The 21767-nt window shown below is 37.8% G+C and overlaps 1 protein-coding gene across 2 annotated transcripts in view; it reads right to left on the bottom strand.

The window, feature by feature from the left end:
* Nucleotides 1-5505: 5505 nt before the first annotated feature.
* LOC110565254 (mitotic-spindle organizing protein 2-like) overlaps nt 5506-21767 on the bottom strand; it is a 69175-nt gene continuing 52913 nt past the window's right edge. The window contains exon 5 of one of the 2 annotated variants that reach the window (XM_060391065.1): nt 5506-6494. In XM_060391065.1, the coding sequence (XP_060247048.1) occupies nt 6453-6494 (42 nt within the window). In that variant the 3' untranslated portion in view covers nt 5506-6452. Of the gene's footprint in view, nt 6495-16085; nt 16125-21767 lie in introns of those variants that run through there. The other variant, XM_060391066.1, reaches the window with a different exon arrangement.

The following is a 21767-nucleotide window of genomic DNA, read 5'->3' as shown; positions in this document are numbered from 1 at the left end:
GAATCTGTAGATTGCTTTTGGTAAGATGGCCATTTTTACTATGTTAATCCTACCAAGCCATGAGCATGGGAGATCTTTCCATCTTCTCATATCTTCTTCTAGTTCTTTCTTCAGAAATTTGAAATTTTTTTCATACAAGTCTTTGACTTCCTTGGTTAGGGTTACTCCGAGGTACCTTATGTCATTTGTGGCTATTGTGAAGGGTGTTGTTTCCCTAATTTCTTTCTCAGCCCTTTTGTCTTTTGTATACAGTAGGGCTACTGATTCTTTTGTGTTAATTTTGTATCTGGCCACTTTGCTGAAGGTGTTTATCAGCTGTAGGAGTTCCCTGGTACAGTTTTTGGGGTCACTCACGTATACTATCATATCATCTGCAAATAGTGATAATTTGACTTTTTCCTTTCCAATTTGTATCCCCTTGATCTCCTTCGACTGTCTTATTGCTCTAGCAAGGACTTCCAGAACTATGTTGAAGAGATATGGAGAGAGTGGGCAGCCTTGTCTTGTCCCTGATTTCAGTGGGATTGCTTTATGTTTCTCTCCATTCAGTTTGATGTTGGCTATAGGTTTGCTGTATATTGCCTTTACTATGTTAAGGTATGTGCCTTGTATCCCTGATCTCTCCAATATTTTAAACATGAATGGATGTTGGATTTTGTCAAAAGCTTTTTCAGCATCTAGGGAGATTATCATGTGGTTTTTTTCTTTCAATTTGTTAATATGGTGGATCACATTGATGGATTTCCATATATTGAACCATCCCTGCATACCTGGGATGAAGCCTACTTGGTCATGGTGGATGATATCTTTGATGTGTTCTTGTATTCGGTTTGCGAGTATTTTGTTCAGTATTTTTGCATCAATGTTCATAAGGGAGATTAGCCTGAAATTCTCTTTCTTTGTTGAGTCTTTGTGAGGTTTAGGTACCAAGTTGACTGTGGCTTCATAGAATGAGTTTGGTAATGTTGCTTCTGTTTCAATTTTGTGGAATAGTTTGAAGAGAACTAGAGTTAGCTCTTTTTTGAATGTCTGGTAGAATTCTGTGCTGAAACCATCAGGTCCTGGGCTTTTTTTGGATGGGAGACTTTCGATGACTGCTTCTATTTCCTTGGGGGATATAGGACTATTTAATTGATTTATCTGGTCCTCATTTAGCTTTGGTAAGTGGAGTCGATCAAGAAAATTGTCCATTTCATTTAAATTTTCAAATTTTGTTTTGTATAGACTTTTGAAGTAAGTCCTAACGATTGCTTGAATTTCCTCAGTGTCTGTAGTTATGTCCCCCTTTTCATTTCTGATTTTGTTGATTTGGATGGTGTCTCGCTGCCTTTTAGTTAGCTTGGCTAAGGGTTTGTCTATCTTGTTGATTTTCTCAAAGAACCAGCTCTTGGTTTCATTGATTCTTTGAATTGTTTTATTTGTTACTAATTGATTGATTTCAGCCCTGAGTTTGATTATTTCCAGCCGTCTGCTCCTTCTTGGTGTGTCTGCTTCTTCTTTTTCTAGGGTTTTTAAGTGAGCCATTAAGTTGCTTGAATGTGCTGTCTCAAATTTCTTCTTGAAGGCACTTAGTGCTATGAACTTTCCTCTTAGCACTGCCTTCATTGTGTCCCACAAGTTTGGGTATGTTGTGTCTTCACTTTCATTGAGTTCTAGGAAGATTTTAATTTCTTTCTTTATTTCTTCCCTGACCCAGCTGTCTTTTAGTAGCAAGTTGTTCAGTTTCCATGTATGTGTAGGCTTTTTGCTATTTCTGTTGTTATTGAGGTCCAGCTTTATTCCATGGTGATCAGACAGGATACAAGGGATTATTTCAATCTTCTTGAATCTGTTGAGGCTTACTTTGTGACCAACTATGTGGTCTATTTTGGAGAAGGTTCCATGAGGTGCTGAGAAGAAGGTAAATTCTTTTGTGTTTGGGTGTAAGGTTCTGTAAATGTCTCTTAGGTCCATTTGATTCATGACCTATGTTAGAGATATTGTTTCTTTGTTTAATTTCTGTTTAGTTGACCTGTCCTCTGTTGAGAGTGGGGTGTTGAAGTCTCCCACTATGAGTGTGTGGGGATCTATGTGTGGTTTAAGTTTTATCAATGTTCCTTTCACAAATGTGGGTGCCCTTGTATTTGGGGCATAGATGTTCAGGATTGTGATGTCTTCTCGGTGGAATTTTCCCTTGATGAGTATGAAATGTCCTTCCCCATCTCTTTTGATTAATTTTGGTTGAAAGTATATTTTATCAGATATTAGAATGGCTACTCCTGCTTGCTTCTTGCATCCATTTGCTTGGAAAGCTGTCTTCCATCCCTTTACCCTATCTTTGTGACTTAGGTGTGTTTCTTGTATACAACAGATTGCTGAGTTTTGTTTACGCGTCCATTCTGTTAGTCTGTGTCTTTTTATTGGAGAATTAAGTCCATTGATATTGAGAGAGATTAATGACCAGTGGCTGTTAAATCCTTTGATTTTGATGTTGGCTGTGGTCATACAGTGTGCTTGGTTGCTTTTTGTTTTACTGTAGTGGGGTTATTTATTTCCTGTGTTTTCTTGAATGTAGCTAGTTTTCTTGGGTTGTATTTTTCCTTCTAGTGTCTTCTGTAATGCTGGATTTGTTTGTAGGTATTGTTGAAATTTGTTTTTGTCATTGAATATCTGTGTTCTTCGTCTATGAGGACTGAGAGTTTTGCTGGGTATAGTAGCCTGGGCTGACATCTGTGTTCTCTTAGGGTCTGCATGATATCCGTCCAGGCCCTTCTGGCTTTCATAGTCTCTGTTGAAAAGTCAGGTGTGATTCTAATGGGTTTGTCATTATATGTTACTTGGCCTTTTTTTCTTGCAGCTTTTAGTATTTTTTCTTTGTTCTGTATACTTACAGTTTTGATTATTATGTGGCGGGAGGATTTTCTTTTGTGGTCTAATTTATTGGTTGTTCTATAGGCCTCTTGTATCCTTATTGGCCTCTCCTTTAAGTTGGGGAAATTTTCTTCAATGATTTTGTTGAAAATATTTTCTGGGCCTTGGTGCAGGGAATCTTCTTTTTCCTTTATACCTATTATCCTTAGGTTTTGTCTTTTTATGTTGTCTTGAATTTCTTGGACGGGCTCTGTCAGGAATTTTTTAGATTTAACATTTTCTGTGACAGATACATCTATTTCTTCCATTGTATCTTCCACACTTGAGATTCTTTCTTCCATTTCTTGTAGCCTATTGGTTATGCTAACCTCTGTAGTTCCTGCTTTCTTTCCTAAGTTCTTTCTCTCCACAATTTCTTCCATTTGTGTTTTTTTTTTTTAATTTTTCCAATTCTATCTTCAGGTCTTGAGCTATTTTGTTGGTTTCCTTCACCTGTCTGACTGTATTTTCATGTTTTTCCATCAATTCCTTCAGCTGTTTGTTTGAACAATCCATTGTTTCTTTTATTTCATTCAGTGATTTAAGCATTTCCTCTCTAAAGTTCACAGACTGTTTGGCTACAGCTTCCTCCATTTCTTTTCGTATTTTATTTGTTTCCTGTGTTATCTTCTTCATGAGCATAGATGTTAGGTCATCTCCTTGAATTTCAAGGAGTGTCTAGGGTAGGGTGTCTAGGGCTATTTGCCCCTGGATAACTGGGTTCTGGAGATGCCATATTGCTCTGGCGTTTGTTGGTTGAACTTTTACGCTGTCCTCTACCCATTGGGCTATCTTAGTTGTTTGAAGTTAGTTTCTGGTTGTTCCTGGACTCCTGTAGTGGAGAGAATCCCTTTGGCAGGAAGATGGTTTTTCCTGATGGAAGCCTTCTCAGCTCTTTGGGTATAGTCACTGGATGGCTGGTGTTTTTCAGGAGTTGCTACAGCTCACCTGAGGCTTAGAGATCTGGGTGGTAACTGTGGTCCTGATTAGTCAAGAGGGCTGTCCTCTCACTGGGAGAAGTCCTGGAGATAGCTGCCCTCCTTCTGGGTTTCTTGCTGTAAATTTAGTGATCAGCTGCTGTAACCTGTGTGTCCCGTGGTTTGGTCGGTTTTGTTAGGGATAACTGGTTGCCCCTTGGAGCAGTATCTGGGGGTTGATCTCAGGGTTCCCGGTCTTTTGTAGGTCTGAGGTTGGGGCTCTGTGCCCCAGGACCCAAGAGGTAATCTGTGGTGGGTGAGTACTGCTGTCCTGGTAACAGCAGGCTATCTGGGGCACAGCAGTTCCCTGGGTCGGGCCAGTCTGTGGGACCTTTTCTGGGGATATACTGGGTTGCCTAAGTCCGTCCCCTTTGCTTCATTTCTTCCTTCCCTGTGGGGCCCTCTCCGGGTAGGGGTTCCCAGTCCCTGTTGCACTGGAGTGTGCAGCCCGTCTGTACTGGTGAGCTTGGCTCTCAGCTCTCTGCACGGTGGGAGCTCAGTTGTGATGGCGGCAGGTACCCGTGGGTCCGTGAGACCTTCCAGGGAAAGACTGGGTCACCCGTGATCAGACTCGCAACTTTGCTTCCCCGTGGGGTTTTCTTGAGACTGGGACTCCCAGTCTCAGGCACCCTTGTGCCCACCGATCAGCCTGGGAAAGTGATCGGGACACGCAGGCTTGTGGCTCCAGCCCAGAGACCCAAAGCCCGCGTTACTTGGGATCTCTTTCGGGTTCTGGCTGGGCTGCCGAGTGTGGACCCGACTGATTCCCATGCCGTGGGAGCCTCCCCTCTCCTGGGAAACAGGATCGCTGCAGTTTTAGGGCCCAGAGTTCAGTCTCCTGGTTGCTGCATGGAGAGTGCTGTCCTGCTTCTCAGACACAGTGCTCTCCCGGCTCCGCCATCTTGGCTCAATCTCCATTGTCCTTTCCTTTATAGAAGCTTTTCATTTTCATTTATTAATTGTTGATCTTAGATCCTGTGCTGTTGTTGTTCTGTTCAAGAAGTTGTCTCCTGTGCCAATGAGCTCAAGGCTCTTCCCCACCTTTTCCTCTAGTAGATTTAGTATGTCTGGTTTTATGTTGAGGTCTTTGCTTCACTTGGTCTTTAGTTTAGTACAGGGTAGTAAATATAATCTATTTGCATTTTTCTATATGTAGACATCCAGTTAGAACAACACCATTTGCTGAAAATGCTGTCTTTTTTCTATTGTATGATTTTGGCTCCTTTGTCAAAAATCAAGTGCCCATATGTGTGTGGTTTTATTTCTGGGTCTTCAATTTAATGCCTTTGATCCCACAGTCTGTTTCTATGCCAATACCATGCAGTTTTTATTATGGTTGCTCTATAGTACAGCTTGAGATCAGGGATGGAGATACCTCCTGAAGATCTCTTATTGTACAGGATTGTTTTAGCTATTCTGGGTTTTTTGTTGTTGTTGTTTTCCCATATGAAGTTAAGAATTGTTCTTTTGATATCTGTAAGGAATAGTGATGATATTTTAATGGGCGCTGGAGCCCACCAGCAGAGTCAAACGTTTCTTGAGCAGGGAGTGAGGATTGAAAGAAAACTTAATAAACCAACACACTACACATGGGATCTGTTCGAAAGAGCAGCCAGTAGAACTGACACACATACCAGTTTTATTCCAATAATCCCTTTTTATAGAGCAAAGCACCTTGATACAATGAAGGGGTTCATGCAGAAGTCAAATTTGTTTACCTTGACCACCTGCCTATGTGATCCTCACATAAACAATAGGAAATGAACTTGGCAAAAACTTCCTGCCTATCCCTGTCTCCAGGTGAAGGCCAGGGTGAAAACATGTTTTTAAGCAGCATGACAAATAAGCACCTCTCCACAGGTCTTCCTTTTTTAAATATATTTTAAAAATTGACCATAACTTAAGAGCTATGGAGCAAAAGATTGTGCCTGTCTTACATTGTCTTTCTTGAAAGATATATTTACCAGTCATTGGTACATGAATTCCCTCTTTCATGCCCTGACTTAGGTTGAATATTCTTCAGAGAGATCTTACGTGTCTTTGACTACCAACCTCCACTAGGGTAGACACGAGTTTAATCTTATGCAGATCAGCTTTAGCATTAATAAGCCAAGTCCTATAACACTCCATAAAAGTGACTTAAAAGATGAGCTCTTATCAGAATACCAAGCCTGAGAAACATTCACAGGAACCATAATAAAAGACTATTTATCAAGCAGAACCTGTTGTCCATTTGAAAGCTTAGAAATAAAGTTTGTGAGTTTACATTGATGGCAAGAAACATTAAAGTTTGAATCTTGTATAACATTTCTAAACAACAAAGCACGGCAAACTTCCAAATATAGGTCTGCTGAAAACCAGAATCAGACCAAAGTCCCATAGTCAATCCTCTTTTTCATTCTTGAGAATTGTCCCGATTACTAGACCAACAAAGTCCAGTCACATTGTATCTTAAAAAGTTTCTCTCTGGAGCGGAATGAGACAAAGGTGTGTCAGTAGCATAAGCCCAATACAGCTCTCCATTCACCATCAGGACAGAATTCCAACAGCATAAACATCCTCCTTCTAGGGCACATCTCCTGCAAATCACACCAGCCTTTCTGAGATCCACCTGGCTCCTTCTGCATCCTGCAGAAAAACACAAACATGCCCTCTTACTCATATTAATATAGGGTCAGGGCCCTGCCATATTCCAGTAATCACATCTTTTCATTTTACTTGGGCATAATTATCTTTGGTATTAGGGTGCCACAATCTATCAGCCACAGAACAGCCCAGATTCAACAGCCCAGAACAGATCCAGATTCAAAAATTTAAAATAAAAATAAAAATTATTAAGATAATTCTGTAGTGTTGGGAGATATAATTCGCCCTTTTTTATTTTTTGTAATTGGTTCTTAAGAGATCCATGGGCATGCTCCACAATTCCTTGACCTTGAGGATTATATGGAATACCATTTTAAGATTCATATTCATTTGTGCACAAAAACGCTGAAAAGGTTGACTAATACATGCAGAACCATTATCAGTCTTTATAATGGAAGGAATACCAACTGTAACAAAACATTTTAAGCAATGACTTATAACATGTTTAGTGGCTTCTCCTGTTAAGGGAATTGCCATGATAAATCCTGAAAAGTATTAATTGTTACATGAACATATTTTAGTTTTCCATATTCTGGGATATGAGTTATATCTATTTGCCACAAATGATTGGGAGTCAGTCCTCTAGGAGTGACACTATATTGAGGTACATTAAAATGTTCAGGACAAGAGGAACATAATCTTACAATTTGTCTAATGGTTTCTCTGGTAATATTAAGTTGCTTTCTTAAATGTTATTTTAATGATGTAAGGCATGAGAATGTTGAGCCAGTTCTTGTTGAGTTAATCTGACCAAGTATGTGGCTTCATCTGCTAAATCATTCCCTGAAGTTAGAGGTCCAGGAAGCCCTGAATGAGCTCTAATATACCCTATATAACAAGGCTGCACATGGCTGTGGATACTTCTTCATAGTTTCTTTAAAATTTACTGATGGCATGCCAAAAGCAACTCTTTCACAGTCTTGAGAAGCAAGAAGAATAGTATAAAAACAATCTTTCAAATCTAATATAATCTTAAAATTATCTCTAGGTCTAGCAGGAGTAGGCAATCCAGGTTGCAAGGCTCCCATTTAACTCCATGGTCTCATTTGCTTTTCTGAGATCTTGTAAAAGTCTCCATTTTCCTGATTTCCTTTTTACAACAGCTATTGAATTGTTCCTTTGCTTGGCGGTTTTAATTTTCTCAAAGGAAAGAGACCACTGATTCATCCACACAGGAATATTCATTTTCCATGTCAGTGGATCTGCATGGGATACAGGTTGTTCAGGGACCTCCCCTAAAAATAACCCAACCTTTTTTTTTTTTTTTTAACATTTCTTGGAGTAGGCATTAATGGCTAAGCTATGCTTTTTCCAAATTTTCCTAATCCTGAATTTGGTAAATATTCTTGATTAAGCATCTGATTGGTAACTACATTACTAGGATGAAAAGATACACCCCCATGTTACTCATCACATATCTACCCCACAGATTAACAGGAAGGCCAGGAACAATATATGGTTTAAAGGTTTCCCCATGTCCTTCCTCATCCTTCCAAGTTAATTCATCACTACTTTGTTCATGGCATTGGCTTTGTCCTATCCCTTGTAATTGTGTAATAGAGAATTGTTTAGGCCAATGATCAGCAGTCAAGACATCACCTCCTATATCCAATAACCCTGTAAATTTTTTTCCATTAATTTGTAACACTAGTTCACGTTAATTGGGGCTGATAGCTTGTATCCAATAAGTATCAGAGGTTTTGGCGTCTTTGTCAAAGATCAGGTGTCCATAAGTGTGTGGGTTTATTTCTGGGTCCTCTGTTCGGTTCCATTGATCCACCATTCTGTTTCTATGCCAGTACCATGCAGTTTTTAAAACTGTTGCTCTATAGTACAACTTAAGATCAGGGATGGAGATACCTCCAGAAGATCTTTTATTGTAGAGGATTGTTTTAGCAATTCTGGGTTTCTTGTTATTCCATATGAAGTTGAGAATTTTCCTTTCCAGGTCTGTAAAGAATTGTGTTGGTAATTTGATTGGAATTGCATTGAATCTGTAGATTGCTTTTGGTAAGATGGCCATTTTTACTATGTTAATCCTACCAAGCCATGAGCATGGGAGATCTTTCCATCTTCTCATATCTTCTTCTAATTCTTTCTTCAGAGATTTGAAATTTTTTTCATACAAGTCTTTGACTTCCTTGGTTAGGGTTACTCCGAGGTACCTTATGTCATTTGTGGCTATTGTGAAGGGTGTTGTTTCCTTAATTTCTTTCTCAGCCCTTTTGTCTTTTGTATACAGGAGGGCTACTGATTTTTTTGAGTTAATTTTGTATCCTGCCACTTTGCTGAAGGTGTTTATCAGCTGTAGGAGTTCCCTGGTAGAGTTTTTGGGGTCACTCACGTATACTATCATATCATCTGCAAATAGTGATAATAAAGATTTTTTTCTACAAAGGAATAGATATGAATGTTAAAGTCATTGTGCTGGTACACTAGGATTAAACAACTGAGTGATGTAAACATGTTTAATGTTTGAAGTGAGATATAGAAGTTGCAGGCGAACAAGGTAGGAGGCTATTGTGATAGATGTGTTGATAAAATAGAGTTGTAAATATCAGTATGGACTCACATAGATTTGGGTGGCTATATCCCAAATATTTATAGTTACATGTATGCACATGAGCTAGTATAACATATATTTTTTTCTTGGATTTGAGATTCTATTCTCTGATGTGACATTATTTGGGTGTTATTATATTATAAAGGTGAACCCTATGATGAAATTATTAAAAAGACATGGAAATCTTAAAAAAAAAAAAAAACAATAAGTATCAGAGGATCCAAAACCTGCATCTCCTCTCCTATCCTTCTTACTTGCATTTTTTTTGTCTGAACTTGTGGAAGCAATAATAATTGGGCTAATCATTCACCATGTTTTATTACAGAAATTCCATTTGGAAAGAGTGTCATAATTTTTATTTCCCCTTCATAAATCACACTAATTGCCCCAGGAGCTACTAAAATTCCCTTCATAGTTGTACTACTTCCTAGTAATAATCCTATAGTCCCCCTAGGTAATGGACCATAATCTCCTGTAGGTAGGGCTTGCATCCCTATTTCAGGAGTTAATACTGTGTAGGTGGAAGAACTGAGGGCTAGTCCTATGCTATCTGTGGTTGTTCTACAGAGATCCTGAATGGATTTCTTTGCTGAGGGATGAAGTTCTATAGGGCCCCATAACATTGTTGAGGGGCCTGAGGCTGGCCCCTTTTCCAGTTTCCCTGCATAAAAGGGTTTTCTGCAGCACCTCTTTTAGACTTACATTCATTAGCCCAATGCTTTCCTCTTTTGGAGCATAGATGAGGTTCCTTTTGACTCCTTTCTTACCAGCATTAGGACAATTTGTTCTTTGATGTCCCATTTACCCACAACCATAACAATTTCTAGATACTCCCTTCTTTGGCCTTTCTATTGCTGATACTTCTGTAATAATCTTCCCTTGTAGAGTAGCACTCATGGCCACTCCTTGAGTATAAGACAGCATGATGTCAGAACATAACCTAATATAGTCAGAAATATTTCTTTTCTTCCTAAAGGGTCTCAAAGCTGCTTGGCAGGCACTGTTAGCATTTTCATAGGCCAATTATTTTATTAATAACAATCCAGAATCTGTATCTCCTACAAGTCTACTTACATTAATCTTGCTATGAAATCTTGAAATAATTCATCAGGTCCCTGACAGATTTTAGACAAATCCTCCACCTGTCTACCTGCTTGTGGAAGTTTTCCAGGCCCTTTGGGCAGCAGCATTTACTTGAGCATAAAGGCTACATCAAAATCCAATTGCTGTCCTATTTCCCTGTAAATTCCTTCTCCAGCAAGCATGTTATAAGTTATAGGAACTCCTTGAGCTCGATTGAGTTCAGTTGTAACTTGACAGTGCTCTGTAAATTCTGACTTCCATAATAAATGATCTTCTCCTGATAAACATGCTCTTGCTAATTGCTTCCAGTCCCCTGAGCAGAGGGCCTCAGTAAACAAGGACTCTAACAGAGCTTGAGTAAAACATGCTGTAGGACCATATTGAGCACACACAATTTTCAATTCTTTTAATTGTTTAAAAGGTATAGGAGTATAGATTCTCACCACATTATCTTCTCCATCAGATGCTCTAGAAATGGAAAATCACAAACCTCAGTTATATCTTCTTTCTGCCTAGTGTGTTGTAAAGAAGCTTGTAAAGGGGATACAGCTGACCACACAATGGACAAAGAAAAGGGTCCCCTTGTATTTTGAAACTGTAGCCATTCCAGGAGGAGGGTCTAAGCCTGCAATTAATGAGGGAGTAGGAGTGGGGGAGGTGAGCCTCCTTTTCCCTAGTAGTTAATTTTCCAATTTTTCTGTTTATTTCTCCAAGTCCCATTCCAACTTTTTATTTCTTTTTGCCAAGGCTTAAGTTTTTTAACACTCATAGCCTGAATCAGACGGTATCTCTCAGAGTTGGAGGTTTCCTCCAACTCTGCAACCTCATCAGGATCTAAGTCATCCTCAAAGTCTTCTAACAAGAAATTCTCATTAGAAGGGACATACAGCTCTTTGGGAGGAGCCAATGGTTTAACCTCATTTTGTCTCAAAGCCTCCCATCTTTCTTTCCTCTTTCTCTCTAACCCCAAAAGTTTCACTTTTCAGTCCTGTGCTACATATACAGACTATTTCCAATGAAATTCCATACAAAAAACAAACAAACAAACAAACAAACAAAAACAAAAAACATAAGGCTACAGCCTTGTCCCATTTTTACTCTCAATTTTTACTCACCATGCCCTTTTCTCTTTACTTTATGACCTGAGCTCGCCAACACCAGCAGTGTCCATCACTGCTTTCCCATATCTCAAGTCCCTGTTCGGGTGCCAAACTGACTGAACCTACCAGAAGAGTTGAACAGTTCTTGAGTGAAGAGTGAGGACTGAAAGAAAACTTAATAAACCAACACACTACACATGGGATCTGTTCGAAAGAGCAGCCAGTAGAACTGACACACACACCAGTTTTTATTCCAATAATCCCTTTTTATAGAGCAAAGCACCTTGATGCAATGAAGGGGTTCATGCAGAAGTGAAACTTACTTACCTTGACCACCTGTCTGTGTGATCCCCACACAAACAAGAGGAAATGAACTTGGCAAAAACTTCCTGCCTATCCCTGTCTCCAGGTGAAGGCCAGGGTAAAAATGTGTTTTTAAGCAGCTCTCCACAAATGGGAATTGCATTGGTTCTGTAGATTGCTTTTGGTAATATGGCCATTTTTACTATGGTAACCCTACCAATTCATGAATATGGAAGATCGTTCTATCTTCTGATATTTTCTTCAGTTTCTTTCTTTAGAGACTTGAAGTTCTTGTCATACAGGTCTTTCACTTGCTTTGTTAGGGTCACACCAAGATATTTTATGGGCTTTTTTTGTGACTATTGTGAAGGGTGTTATTTCCCTAATTTCTTTCTCAGCCTGTTTCTCATTTTTATACAGGAGCGCTACTAATTTTTGTTGTTGTTGTTGTTATTGCATCCAGCCATTTTGCTGAAGATTATCAACTTTATGCTTTTCCTGGTTGAATTTTGGGAGTCACTTATGTATATTATTGTATCATTTGTGAATAGTGATACTTTGACTTCTTCCTTTTTAATTCATACTCCCTTGATCTCCTTATTGCTTGTCTTATTGCTATGGTTATAACTTTATGTACTATATTGAAGAGCTATAGAGAGAGTGGACAGCTTTGTATTGTCCCTGAATTTAGTGTAATTGCTTTGAGTTTCTCTCCATTTAGTTTAATGTTGGCTATCAACTTGTATATTGTTTTTATTACCTTTAAGTATGGTCCTTGTATCCCTGATCTCTATAAGCCTTTTCTCATGAAGAAGTGTTGGATTTTGTTGAAGGCTTTTTCTGCATCTAAAAAAATGATCATGTGATTTTTTTCAGTTTGTTTATATGGTGGATTACTTTGAAGGATTTTTATATATTGAACCATCCCTACATCCCTGGGATGAAGCCTACTTTATCTTCATGGATGATGTACTTGGTGTGTTCTTTGATTTATTTTATTTTATTGAGAATTTTTGCATTAGTATCAAGAAGATTGGTCTAAAATTCTCTTTCTTTGTTGAGTTTTTGTGAGGGTTAGGTATCAGAGTGACTACAGCTTCATAGAGCAAGTTTGACAATGTTCCTTCAGTTTCTATTTTGTCTAATTGTTTGAGGATTATTGGTATTATCTCTTCTTTGAAAATCTGGTAGAAATCTAAGCTAAAACCATCTGGCTCTGAGCTTTTTTTACTTGGGAGACTTTTGATGACGGCTTCTATTTCCTTATAGAACTGTTTAAAGCATTTACCTATTTTTATTTAGCTTTTGTAAATGAAATCTATCAAGAAAATCATCCATTTCCTTTAGGCTTTCCAATTTTGTAGACTATAAGCCTTTGACGTAAGACCTAATGATTCTTTGGATTTCCACAGGGTCTGTTGTTACATCCCCCTTTTGATTTCTGGTTTGTTTTTTTGTTTTTTGGTTTTTTTTTAATTTGAATGCTGTCCCTCTGCCTTTTAGTTAGTTTGACTAGGGGTTTGTTCTTTGATTTTCTCAAAGAACCAGCTCATGGTTTCATTGATTCTTTTCATTGTTTTCTTTGTTTCTAAGTTATTGATTTCAGCCCTGAGTTTGATTATTTCCTGAGGTCTACTCCTCTTGAATGTGTTTGCTTCTTTTTGTCCTAGAACTTTTAGGTGCTTTTAAATTGCTAGTTTGAGAACTCTTTAATTTCTTTATGAAAGCACTCAGTGCTATGAACTTTCCCTTAGCACCATTTCATTGTGTCCTATGAGCTTGGGTATGTTGTACCTTCATATTCATTGAATTCTAGAAAGTTTTTAATTTCTTTATTTCTTCCCTGACCCAGTTGCCATTGAGTAGGGAGTTGTTCAGTTTCCATGTGTTAATAGGTTTTCTGTTGTTTCTGTTGTTGCTGAGTTCCAGCTTTAATCCATGGTGGTCTGATAAGATACAAAGCCTTATTTCAATCTTCTTGTATCTGTATAAGCTTGCTTTGTGACCAAGTATATAGTCAATTTTGGAGAAGGTTCTATGAGATGCTGAGAAGAATGTATATTATTTGTGTGTGTGTGTTTGGGTGAAATGTTCTATAGATATGTGTTAGGTCCATTTGATTCATGACATATGTTACTTTTTTTATTTCCCCATTTAGTTTGTCTTGATAATCTGTCCATTGGAGAGAGTGGGATGTTGAAGTTTCCCACTATTAACCTGTGGGGTTTAGTGTGTGATTTGAGCTTTAGTAATGGTTCTTTTACAAATGTGGGTACCCTTAAATTTGCGACATAGATGTTCAGAATTGAGAAGTCATCTTGGTGGATTTTTCCTTTGATGAGTATGACGTGTCCTTCCCCATCTCTTTTGATTAATTTTAGTTGAAAGTCTGTTTTATTAAATATTAGAATAGCTACTGCAGCTTCTTTCTTGTGTGTTTAATTAATTTTGTTTAAAAGTCTTTTTTTTGATACTAGAATGGCTACTCCAGCTTGTTTCTTCAGTCCATTTTCTTGGAAAACCTTTTTCCATTACTTTACTATCTTTATTGCTGAGGGGTGTGTGTGTGTGTGTGTGTGTGTGTGTGTGTGTGTGTGTTTGTATGCAGCAGGTTGATGGATCCTGTTTTCACATCCATTCTGTTAGTTTGTGCCTTTTTTGTGGTTGATGTTGAAAGATATTAATGATCAGAGGTTGTTAATTCCTGTTATTTTGATGTTGGTAGTGGTAGAATGTGTGTGCATCTTCTTCCTTTCTTTTGGTTTTGCTGATGTGTAGTTATTTATTTCCTGTTTTCTGAAATGTAGTTAACCTCCTTGGGTTGGAGTTTTCCTTCTAGTTCCTTTTTAGGGTTGAATTTGTGGATATATATGGTTTAAATTTGATTTATCATGGAATATGTTGTTATTTCCATATATGGAAACTGAAAGTTTTACTGGGTGTAGTAGTCTGGACTGGCATCTGTGGTTTCTTAGGGTCTGTTTGCCCAGGCCCTTCTAAAAGAGTTTCTCATAAGAAATCAGGTGTAATTCTGATAGGTCTGCCTTTATATGTGACTTGGTCTTTTCAGCTTGCAGCATTTAATATTCTTTATTTGTTCTGTACATTTGGTGTTTTGGTTATTATATAGCCGGAGGATTTTCTTTTTTGGTCTAATGTATTTGGTGTTCTCTAAGCTTCTTGTAGGCACTTCTTTCTTTAGGTTGGGGAAATTTTCTTCTATGATTTTGATTTGGGACAGGAGCTGCTGTTCCCTGGCAGTTGCTGGTCCTGGGAAATGGAGCAGGCTCAGATTATGGAACATGCTGCTGTTTCCCATTGGTTACTGGTCCCAGGAAAATTGGGGCATTTGGGTTTGGGGGATAATACCAACCTCAGTTGTCCATATTCAGGAGTCCAGTTAAACAGAAAGCCAGCAATCCAACAAATACTACATCAACTTCAGCAGCAACCTCAAAGTATTCTCTGGGGCATTTCTATCTACGGGTGTCTTGAAACAATTCAAAGAGAAGAAGTCAAGAGATGGAAAGCAACCCAAAACAGTATCTCTTTGTTTTGGGGCTATTTTATACCTTTTCAAAGGCCATACAGGATTTTTTTCAGTGGACAACCCCCCACCCTCGTATGAGACAGCTTCCAGATGACAAACATTACACATTTTTTTCATGGGCTGTCTTCCATGGGGAATATACCAAAAACATTTCCACATCCCACATTTGGGATCAAAGCAAAAACATGTTTGCATCCAATACATGTCCTCCTTTCTGTTAAACAATGTCTTTTATCTAACATTAATAAACTATATACAGTAAGAATAATTATGAGAATTATCAGGTAAAAATTACATTTACAATGTCCAGTCCATTTTGTATTTGACAATCTTAAAGAAAGAATTCTAATGAATACTATTCTAGTGAGTCCTATTCCTAGTGCCCAAAGTTCTGTACCTAAATCATTCTCTTATAACTTCTATCAATACACAATACCAATGTAAAATATTTGAGGCTACTAGATTCAATAATCTACCTTTCATCATATAATCCTATATTCTCCCTCTTTTTTATCATTCCCCTTTTCTTTCCTTTTCCCTAACACAATATAGAAAAAAAAAAAAGAGAAAAAAAGGATAGAGGAGAGAAATAAAAAGATCCCTTACCATTTTCCTCCTTTACCATCACTTACAACCAACACCCCTTAGAAAACAAAAAAAAAAAACCATCCATAACCCATCAAAAACACTCACCCCACCTACTGGGAATTATAGCATCATGTTCTTAGAAATTATTTTTTGCTGTGTAGGGGCAAAGACATCTTTTGGGTACCCTATGAAAATTGGGATATTTGCCAAGTCCTGAGAAAGCTAGCTGTAATTTTTTTCTCTCCAGTCTGTGTTTTCCATCCAATCTCTATTTTCTGTCCAGTCTTTGTGTTATCTGTATAGTCTCTGTGCGAGTGATCCTTTGGGCTAGCTTTTTTGAAGTTGATATGCATACAAATTCTCAAGGAATTGAGGAAGTCTGTGAGGCTTAATTATCTGGGCTACTTGCTTTGTGGTCTTTTGCTCTGAAAATAAATAAAATTTAAAGATGTTAGTTTGTGTACATTTCTTCATTGATATATACATATATATCAGTATACCTATATATCTTTATCTATATATCTATATATCCTTTCTCTCTATATATATGTATATATACTTATGTATACATATATGTATATATATATACATGTAATATGCAAGCTGCACAAATCAGCTAAAGATCATTTTCTACTCTATGTTTGAGCAGGTGAAAGGCATCTATCAACATTATAAGTCTGTCTGAACTGTAATATAAATCTCTATCCATGTTATATGAAACATGGCATGTTATGAAGACTAGGTAGCCCAATAAGATTCAGTTGCCATATGAAGACATCCATGTCTCAGATAGTAGGAGGTTTTCCCTGGTCACACCTAATCTTTATAAGTTTTGTTGGTAACCATATTTTTTCATCCCCATCTCAAAACTATTGAAGATTTCCATTGTGATGTTAACATATCCTTCCAGTACCTTGGTTGACCTAGTTCCTCATTTTGTTTTTTTTTCTATTACTCAGTGTCTCTCAGTTGCTGTTTTTCCTTTTTCATTAACATTAAGAAAAGATAGAGTTAATAAAGCATTATTTCGTCTGTTCTGGGGGGGTCTTTACTCTTCCTTTTTGTTTAATAAGCATCTCTTTCAAAGTACAGTTAGCTCTTTCAACAACTGCTTGTCCTGTAGGATTGTGTAGTATACCAGTAATGTACTTTATATTATTATAATAAACAAAGAATTGCTTCAACTTATTGAATACATATGTAGGAGCATTATCAGTCTTAATTTGTTCAGATATCCCCACTATTGCCATTATTTCCAATAAGTGTGTAATTACACAATCAACCTTTTTAGAACTTAAAGCATTTGCCCATTGAAACTCTGAGTATGTGTCAATGGTATGGTGTATATACCGTTGTTTTCCAAATTCTGCAAAATAAAACACATCCACATATCAGATTTCATTTCTTCTGATGCCCCTAGGGTTACTTCCAGCAGCTTTTGGCATTTGATTATACAGAGAAGACATAAAACATTTTTTTTTACTTTATTTCTGTGGTTGGTTGCCACATGATAGAGAATTTTTTTCTTTAAACCTTTACTGTTAACATGATGTTTTTCATGAAATTTTGAGGCATCGAACACATTTCCGATTAGTAACTGAACAATTTCTTCATTTTCTTGTGCCAATGGACCTGGCAAAATTGTATGAGATTGAATATGAGTAATGTATAATGAATAGGTTCTACTTCTCATGGCTGTTACAATGCATAAACAATGAAGTTAATTCTGAAGTATCAAGAGTAAATTCAGCAGTTTCAATATGTAAAACAACTCTCTCTGAATATTGAGAGTCAATAATTATATTAAGAGATTCAGGAAAATCTAATAATGCCATAAAAATCATATACAATTCTGATCTTGAACTGAGGTAATGGGCTTTTGTTGACCTTACTTATTTTTTTGTGACTTATAACCTACTATTCCCATCTTATTTGCATCAGTATGTTGCAAATAATGTTGATGGCCCTGGAATTCATGTTTTCTTTACAATACGTGGAAGAATCTAATTAGTTCTTTTTCTAAACTGTAATCATTGATTTTAAGATATTTATTATTAATTCATCCCAAATAGTTACTACAAGTTCCTTAACAATCTTCATCGAGTAGCCACAATGACATAATCTCAGCATTAGTTGTAACAGCTTTATTTGTAATAGCTAGAAGCTGGAAACAACCCAGATGTCTCTTGACTGAAGAATGGATACAGAAATTGTGGTACATCTATACAATGGAATATTACTCAGCAATGAAAAACAAGGAAATCATGAAATTTGCAGGTAAATGGTGGGAACTGGAAAGGATCATCCTGAGTGAGCTGCCCCAGAAACAGAAAGACACACACGGTATATACTCATTCGTATAGACATATATAATTATGATAAACCTACTAAAATCTGTACACCTAAAGAAACTAATCAAGAGGGAGGACTCTGACTAAAATGCTCAATCCTGAAAAGCAAAGAGGATGGATATCGGAAGAAGAAGAAAACAGGAAACAAGTCAGGAGCCTGACACAGAGGACCTCTGAAAGGCTCTGCCCTGCAGATGCTGAGACTTATGGCCAACCGTTGGGCAGAGTGCAGGGAATCTTATGAAAGTAGTGGAAAATAGTAAGATCTGGAGCGGACAGGAACGCCACAAGGAGAGCAACAGAACCAGAAACTTTGAACACAGGGGTCTTTCCAGAGATTCATACTCCAACCAAGTACCAGGCATGGAGATAACCTAGAACCCCTGCACAGATGTAGCCCATGGCAGTTCAGTGTCCAAGTGGGTTACATAGTAATGGGAAGAGGGACTGCCTCTGACATAAACTGATTGACCTGCTCTTTGATCATCATCCCCTGAGGGAGGAGCAGCCTTACCAGGCCACAGAAGATGACAATGCAGCCACTCCTAATGAGATTTGATAGACTAAGATCAGAAGGAAGGAGAGGGGGACCTCCCCTATCAGTGGACTTGGGGAGGGGCATGTGTGAAGAAGGGGGAGGAAAGGTGGGATTAGGAGGGGAGGAGAGAGGGGTTTATGGGGGATACAAAGTAAATAAAGTGTAACTAATAAAAGTTGAAAGAAAAAAAAAAGAGCTACTTACAATTTCAGCCAGGTCTGTTTCTGATAATTGCTGTAGTCTCATTCTACCTTTTATAATTATTTCAGAAATATTTTCTATAAATGTCTTCTTTTTACTTTGTTTATGCACTAAGAAAATCCATTCCATAATAACATCTTCACTTTGCATAATGAGCCCAGTAGCAGAATGATTTGAACACAAAAATACCAAAATACAATCAAATTTAGGATCAATTTAATCCATATATGCATCTTGCAGTCTTTATTCTACTAGAATTAACTCTTCTTCTGCTTCAGCTGTTAAACATCTTGGACTGTTTAAATTTGAATTTCTTTTGTAATGTTTGCGATAAATCAACTCATAAGTACTTAATCTAATTGTAGGCCTCAGCCAATTAAATTTTGAAAATTGTTAAGAGTTTGCAAATGGTCCCTATGGATCTGTACCTTTTGTGGTTAAATTTTTTGATGACTTATTTTATAACATAAATAGCTAAGTGAATCTCTTCTTTGTACTTTTTTTTTTCTGGAGCAGTCTGTAACCCCCAGCATGGCAGAATTCCTTGTGTTTTCTTAAACATTTTCTCTAAAGTATCTGCATCAGAAACAGCCAACAAAATATTATCCATGTAATGATAAAAGATAGATTGAAAAAAAATGCCTACAAATTAATTCAAATGGTTGTCAGCTATCTATTTATTGGATCATTGTTGTTCATGCAAGGGCATTGTGAAAAAGCAATTATTTCAAGTCAATTATTATTATATGCTATGAACTAGATAACAATAAAGGTAAAAACAAATCCAGGCTATAAAGGACCCATTGGTGGAATTACTCCATTTACTGCTCTTAAATCCATTACCATCCTCCATTTCCCTGATTTTTTTTTTTTTTTTTTACAACAAACACAGGGGAATTCCATGGGCTGGTAGTCTCTTCTATGTGTTGAGCCTCTAGTTGTTCTTGTATGAATTGTTTAAATGCCTACAATTTTTCTTTTGTTATGGACCAACGATTTTGCCATAAATGTATGTTTGATAACCATTTCAGAGGCAAGGCTATTTCATCAGTGTTCCCTATTATAGATTTGGAAACTCAGTCCATATGGTGTACTGTGCTTGAACAACGGGCACAGCTTCTGATTGCCTTCCTATGGTATTGTGTTCAATATCTTCCATAAGAGCAACTATCATTTCACCCCTTATTTCATCATTGGCTGTCTCTGGGATTGCAGGAATATTAATTTGAGTACCCCATTGTTGTAAAAGATCCTTTCCCCATAACTTTATGGGTATGTCAGATACATAGGCTCTCAACTTCCCTGTTTGCCCCTCTGGTCCCACATATTTAATTCATGGGATACTTTCTCTTATTTGAGATAATTTACAAATTTCTATAAACTGTGTGTAAAGTTTCTGATGTGGTCAATCTGGATTCCAAAGACTTTTTGGGAAAGGATACTGACATCAGCTCTTGTATCTATCAATCTTTCTATTTCAACACCATTCATTTGTACCATTAATTTGGGTCTTTGATCATTAACCACTGTTTGCCAGAATACATGTTTTCCAATACTACCAAATTGCCTGTTTTTTCTACTGGAACAGCTTTGTGCTTGATGTAAGGAAACAGTGATAGTTAAAAATTTCTATCCCCTGCATTAATTTGCATCTTTTTTTACATATGCCATGATTTTAATTTCTTCATTGCAATCCCAATCTATAATACTCGGATATACTGTAAATCATTGAGAAGCTAATCCACTTCATCCTAAGATTACCCCCACTGTCCCTGAAAGCAAAGGACCACAAATGCCAGAGGTTATTTTATAAAATTCAGTTCTTGGGGATGTTGTAAGAGGTGTATTTGTGGCCAGAACCAAAGTTGCTACTGCATGCAATACTTAGTTTTGCTCTTCCTATCTGCTTGTTACCTCCTGGCTGACCAAAGAAAGATAGCGGCTGGGCCTCAAGTTGACAGTGCCTCCAATAGAGGTTACCTCAAATGTCCCTCTTGGATCTGCAATCCTTAGACCAATGTTTTCCCTTCTCACAGTGGCTACAAAACCCTAGAAGCTTTTTCATTCCATTGAAACCAGAGACTGCTTGTTCTCTTCTATGAACACCATATTCTGCATAGTCAATGCTCCTGATATTTAGAGCTCTAAACTTTTAGTCTTACAATTTCTTTGTAAATGGCCAAATTCACCACAATGAAAGCACTAGATGTTTTGATATCTGAGACTTTTAGCTACTGCATGTGGGACACTGCTGGAATCTGACATTTCTGGATAGCTTCTGTGCTTGGTCAATGAGGGTGGACTTCTATTTCCCAGGGAAGTTCTCTCTCTTAGCCTGATCTCATAATCCCAGATATTCCCTCAGGGAAGATTGCAGGCTCACCCTTTCTTGATAAGAAACATGCTCAGCAAGCACCTGGGGATTTCAGCAATGACCTTCGGTTTTACTCAAGAGATTTTCCCCCACCTACAGGATATTTAAGTACTATGTTCTCCTTGTGATATGACTGTTCTACTGCATGTAAATGAGGTACTATACCACTACATGTAAATCAAATATCCCTACCACTTCTAGCCCTAGTGATTCAAACTCATTCACCCTTGAAACCTCTCCTCCTGCCCAAGGTTTATGAATCCCTGATTTCACATAAAACAAAGATTCAAGGTGCTGTGTGCTTCATGATACCATCAGCTTCCTATCATGGCCACCTGAGATTCTTCATTTATTCTGGGGAAGGGAGATCTCCCCACCTCCCTGGAGAATTGCCATTGAACTTTCAGGGCTTGGCTGACAGCTAAGGTGGCTGGGGCCTGCCAAACCATCATGAGCTCAATGACTGTTAGGGAAGAACCTACCAGGCCTAGACCTGCCTTCTGGCCCACTGGACCTGAGCATTACCAGGCTTGTGTTTAAGCTGCAAGCTGACCAGCATGGGCTTTTGCCTGAATCCTCTGCTGTGTTTAGCATGGTAGCTTAA

The sequence above is a fragment of the Meriones unguiculatus genome, chromosome 9, assembly GCF_030254825.1.
Source record: "Meriones unguiculatus strain TT.TT164.6M chromosome 9, Bangor_MerUng_6.1, whole genome shotgun sequence".
NCBI classification, from domain to species: Eukaryota; Metazoa; Chordata; class Mammalia; order Rodentia; family Muridae; genus Meriones; species Meriones unguiculatus.
The sequence above is the reverse complement of the archived record's forward strand: the minus strand, read 5'-3'. Positions and strand labels throughout refer to the sequence as shown.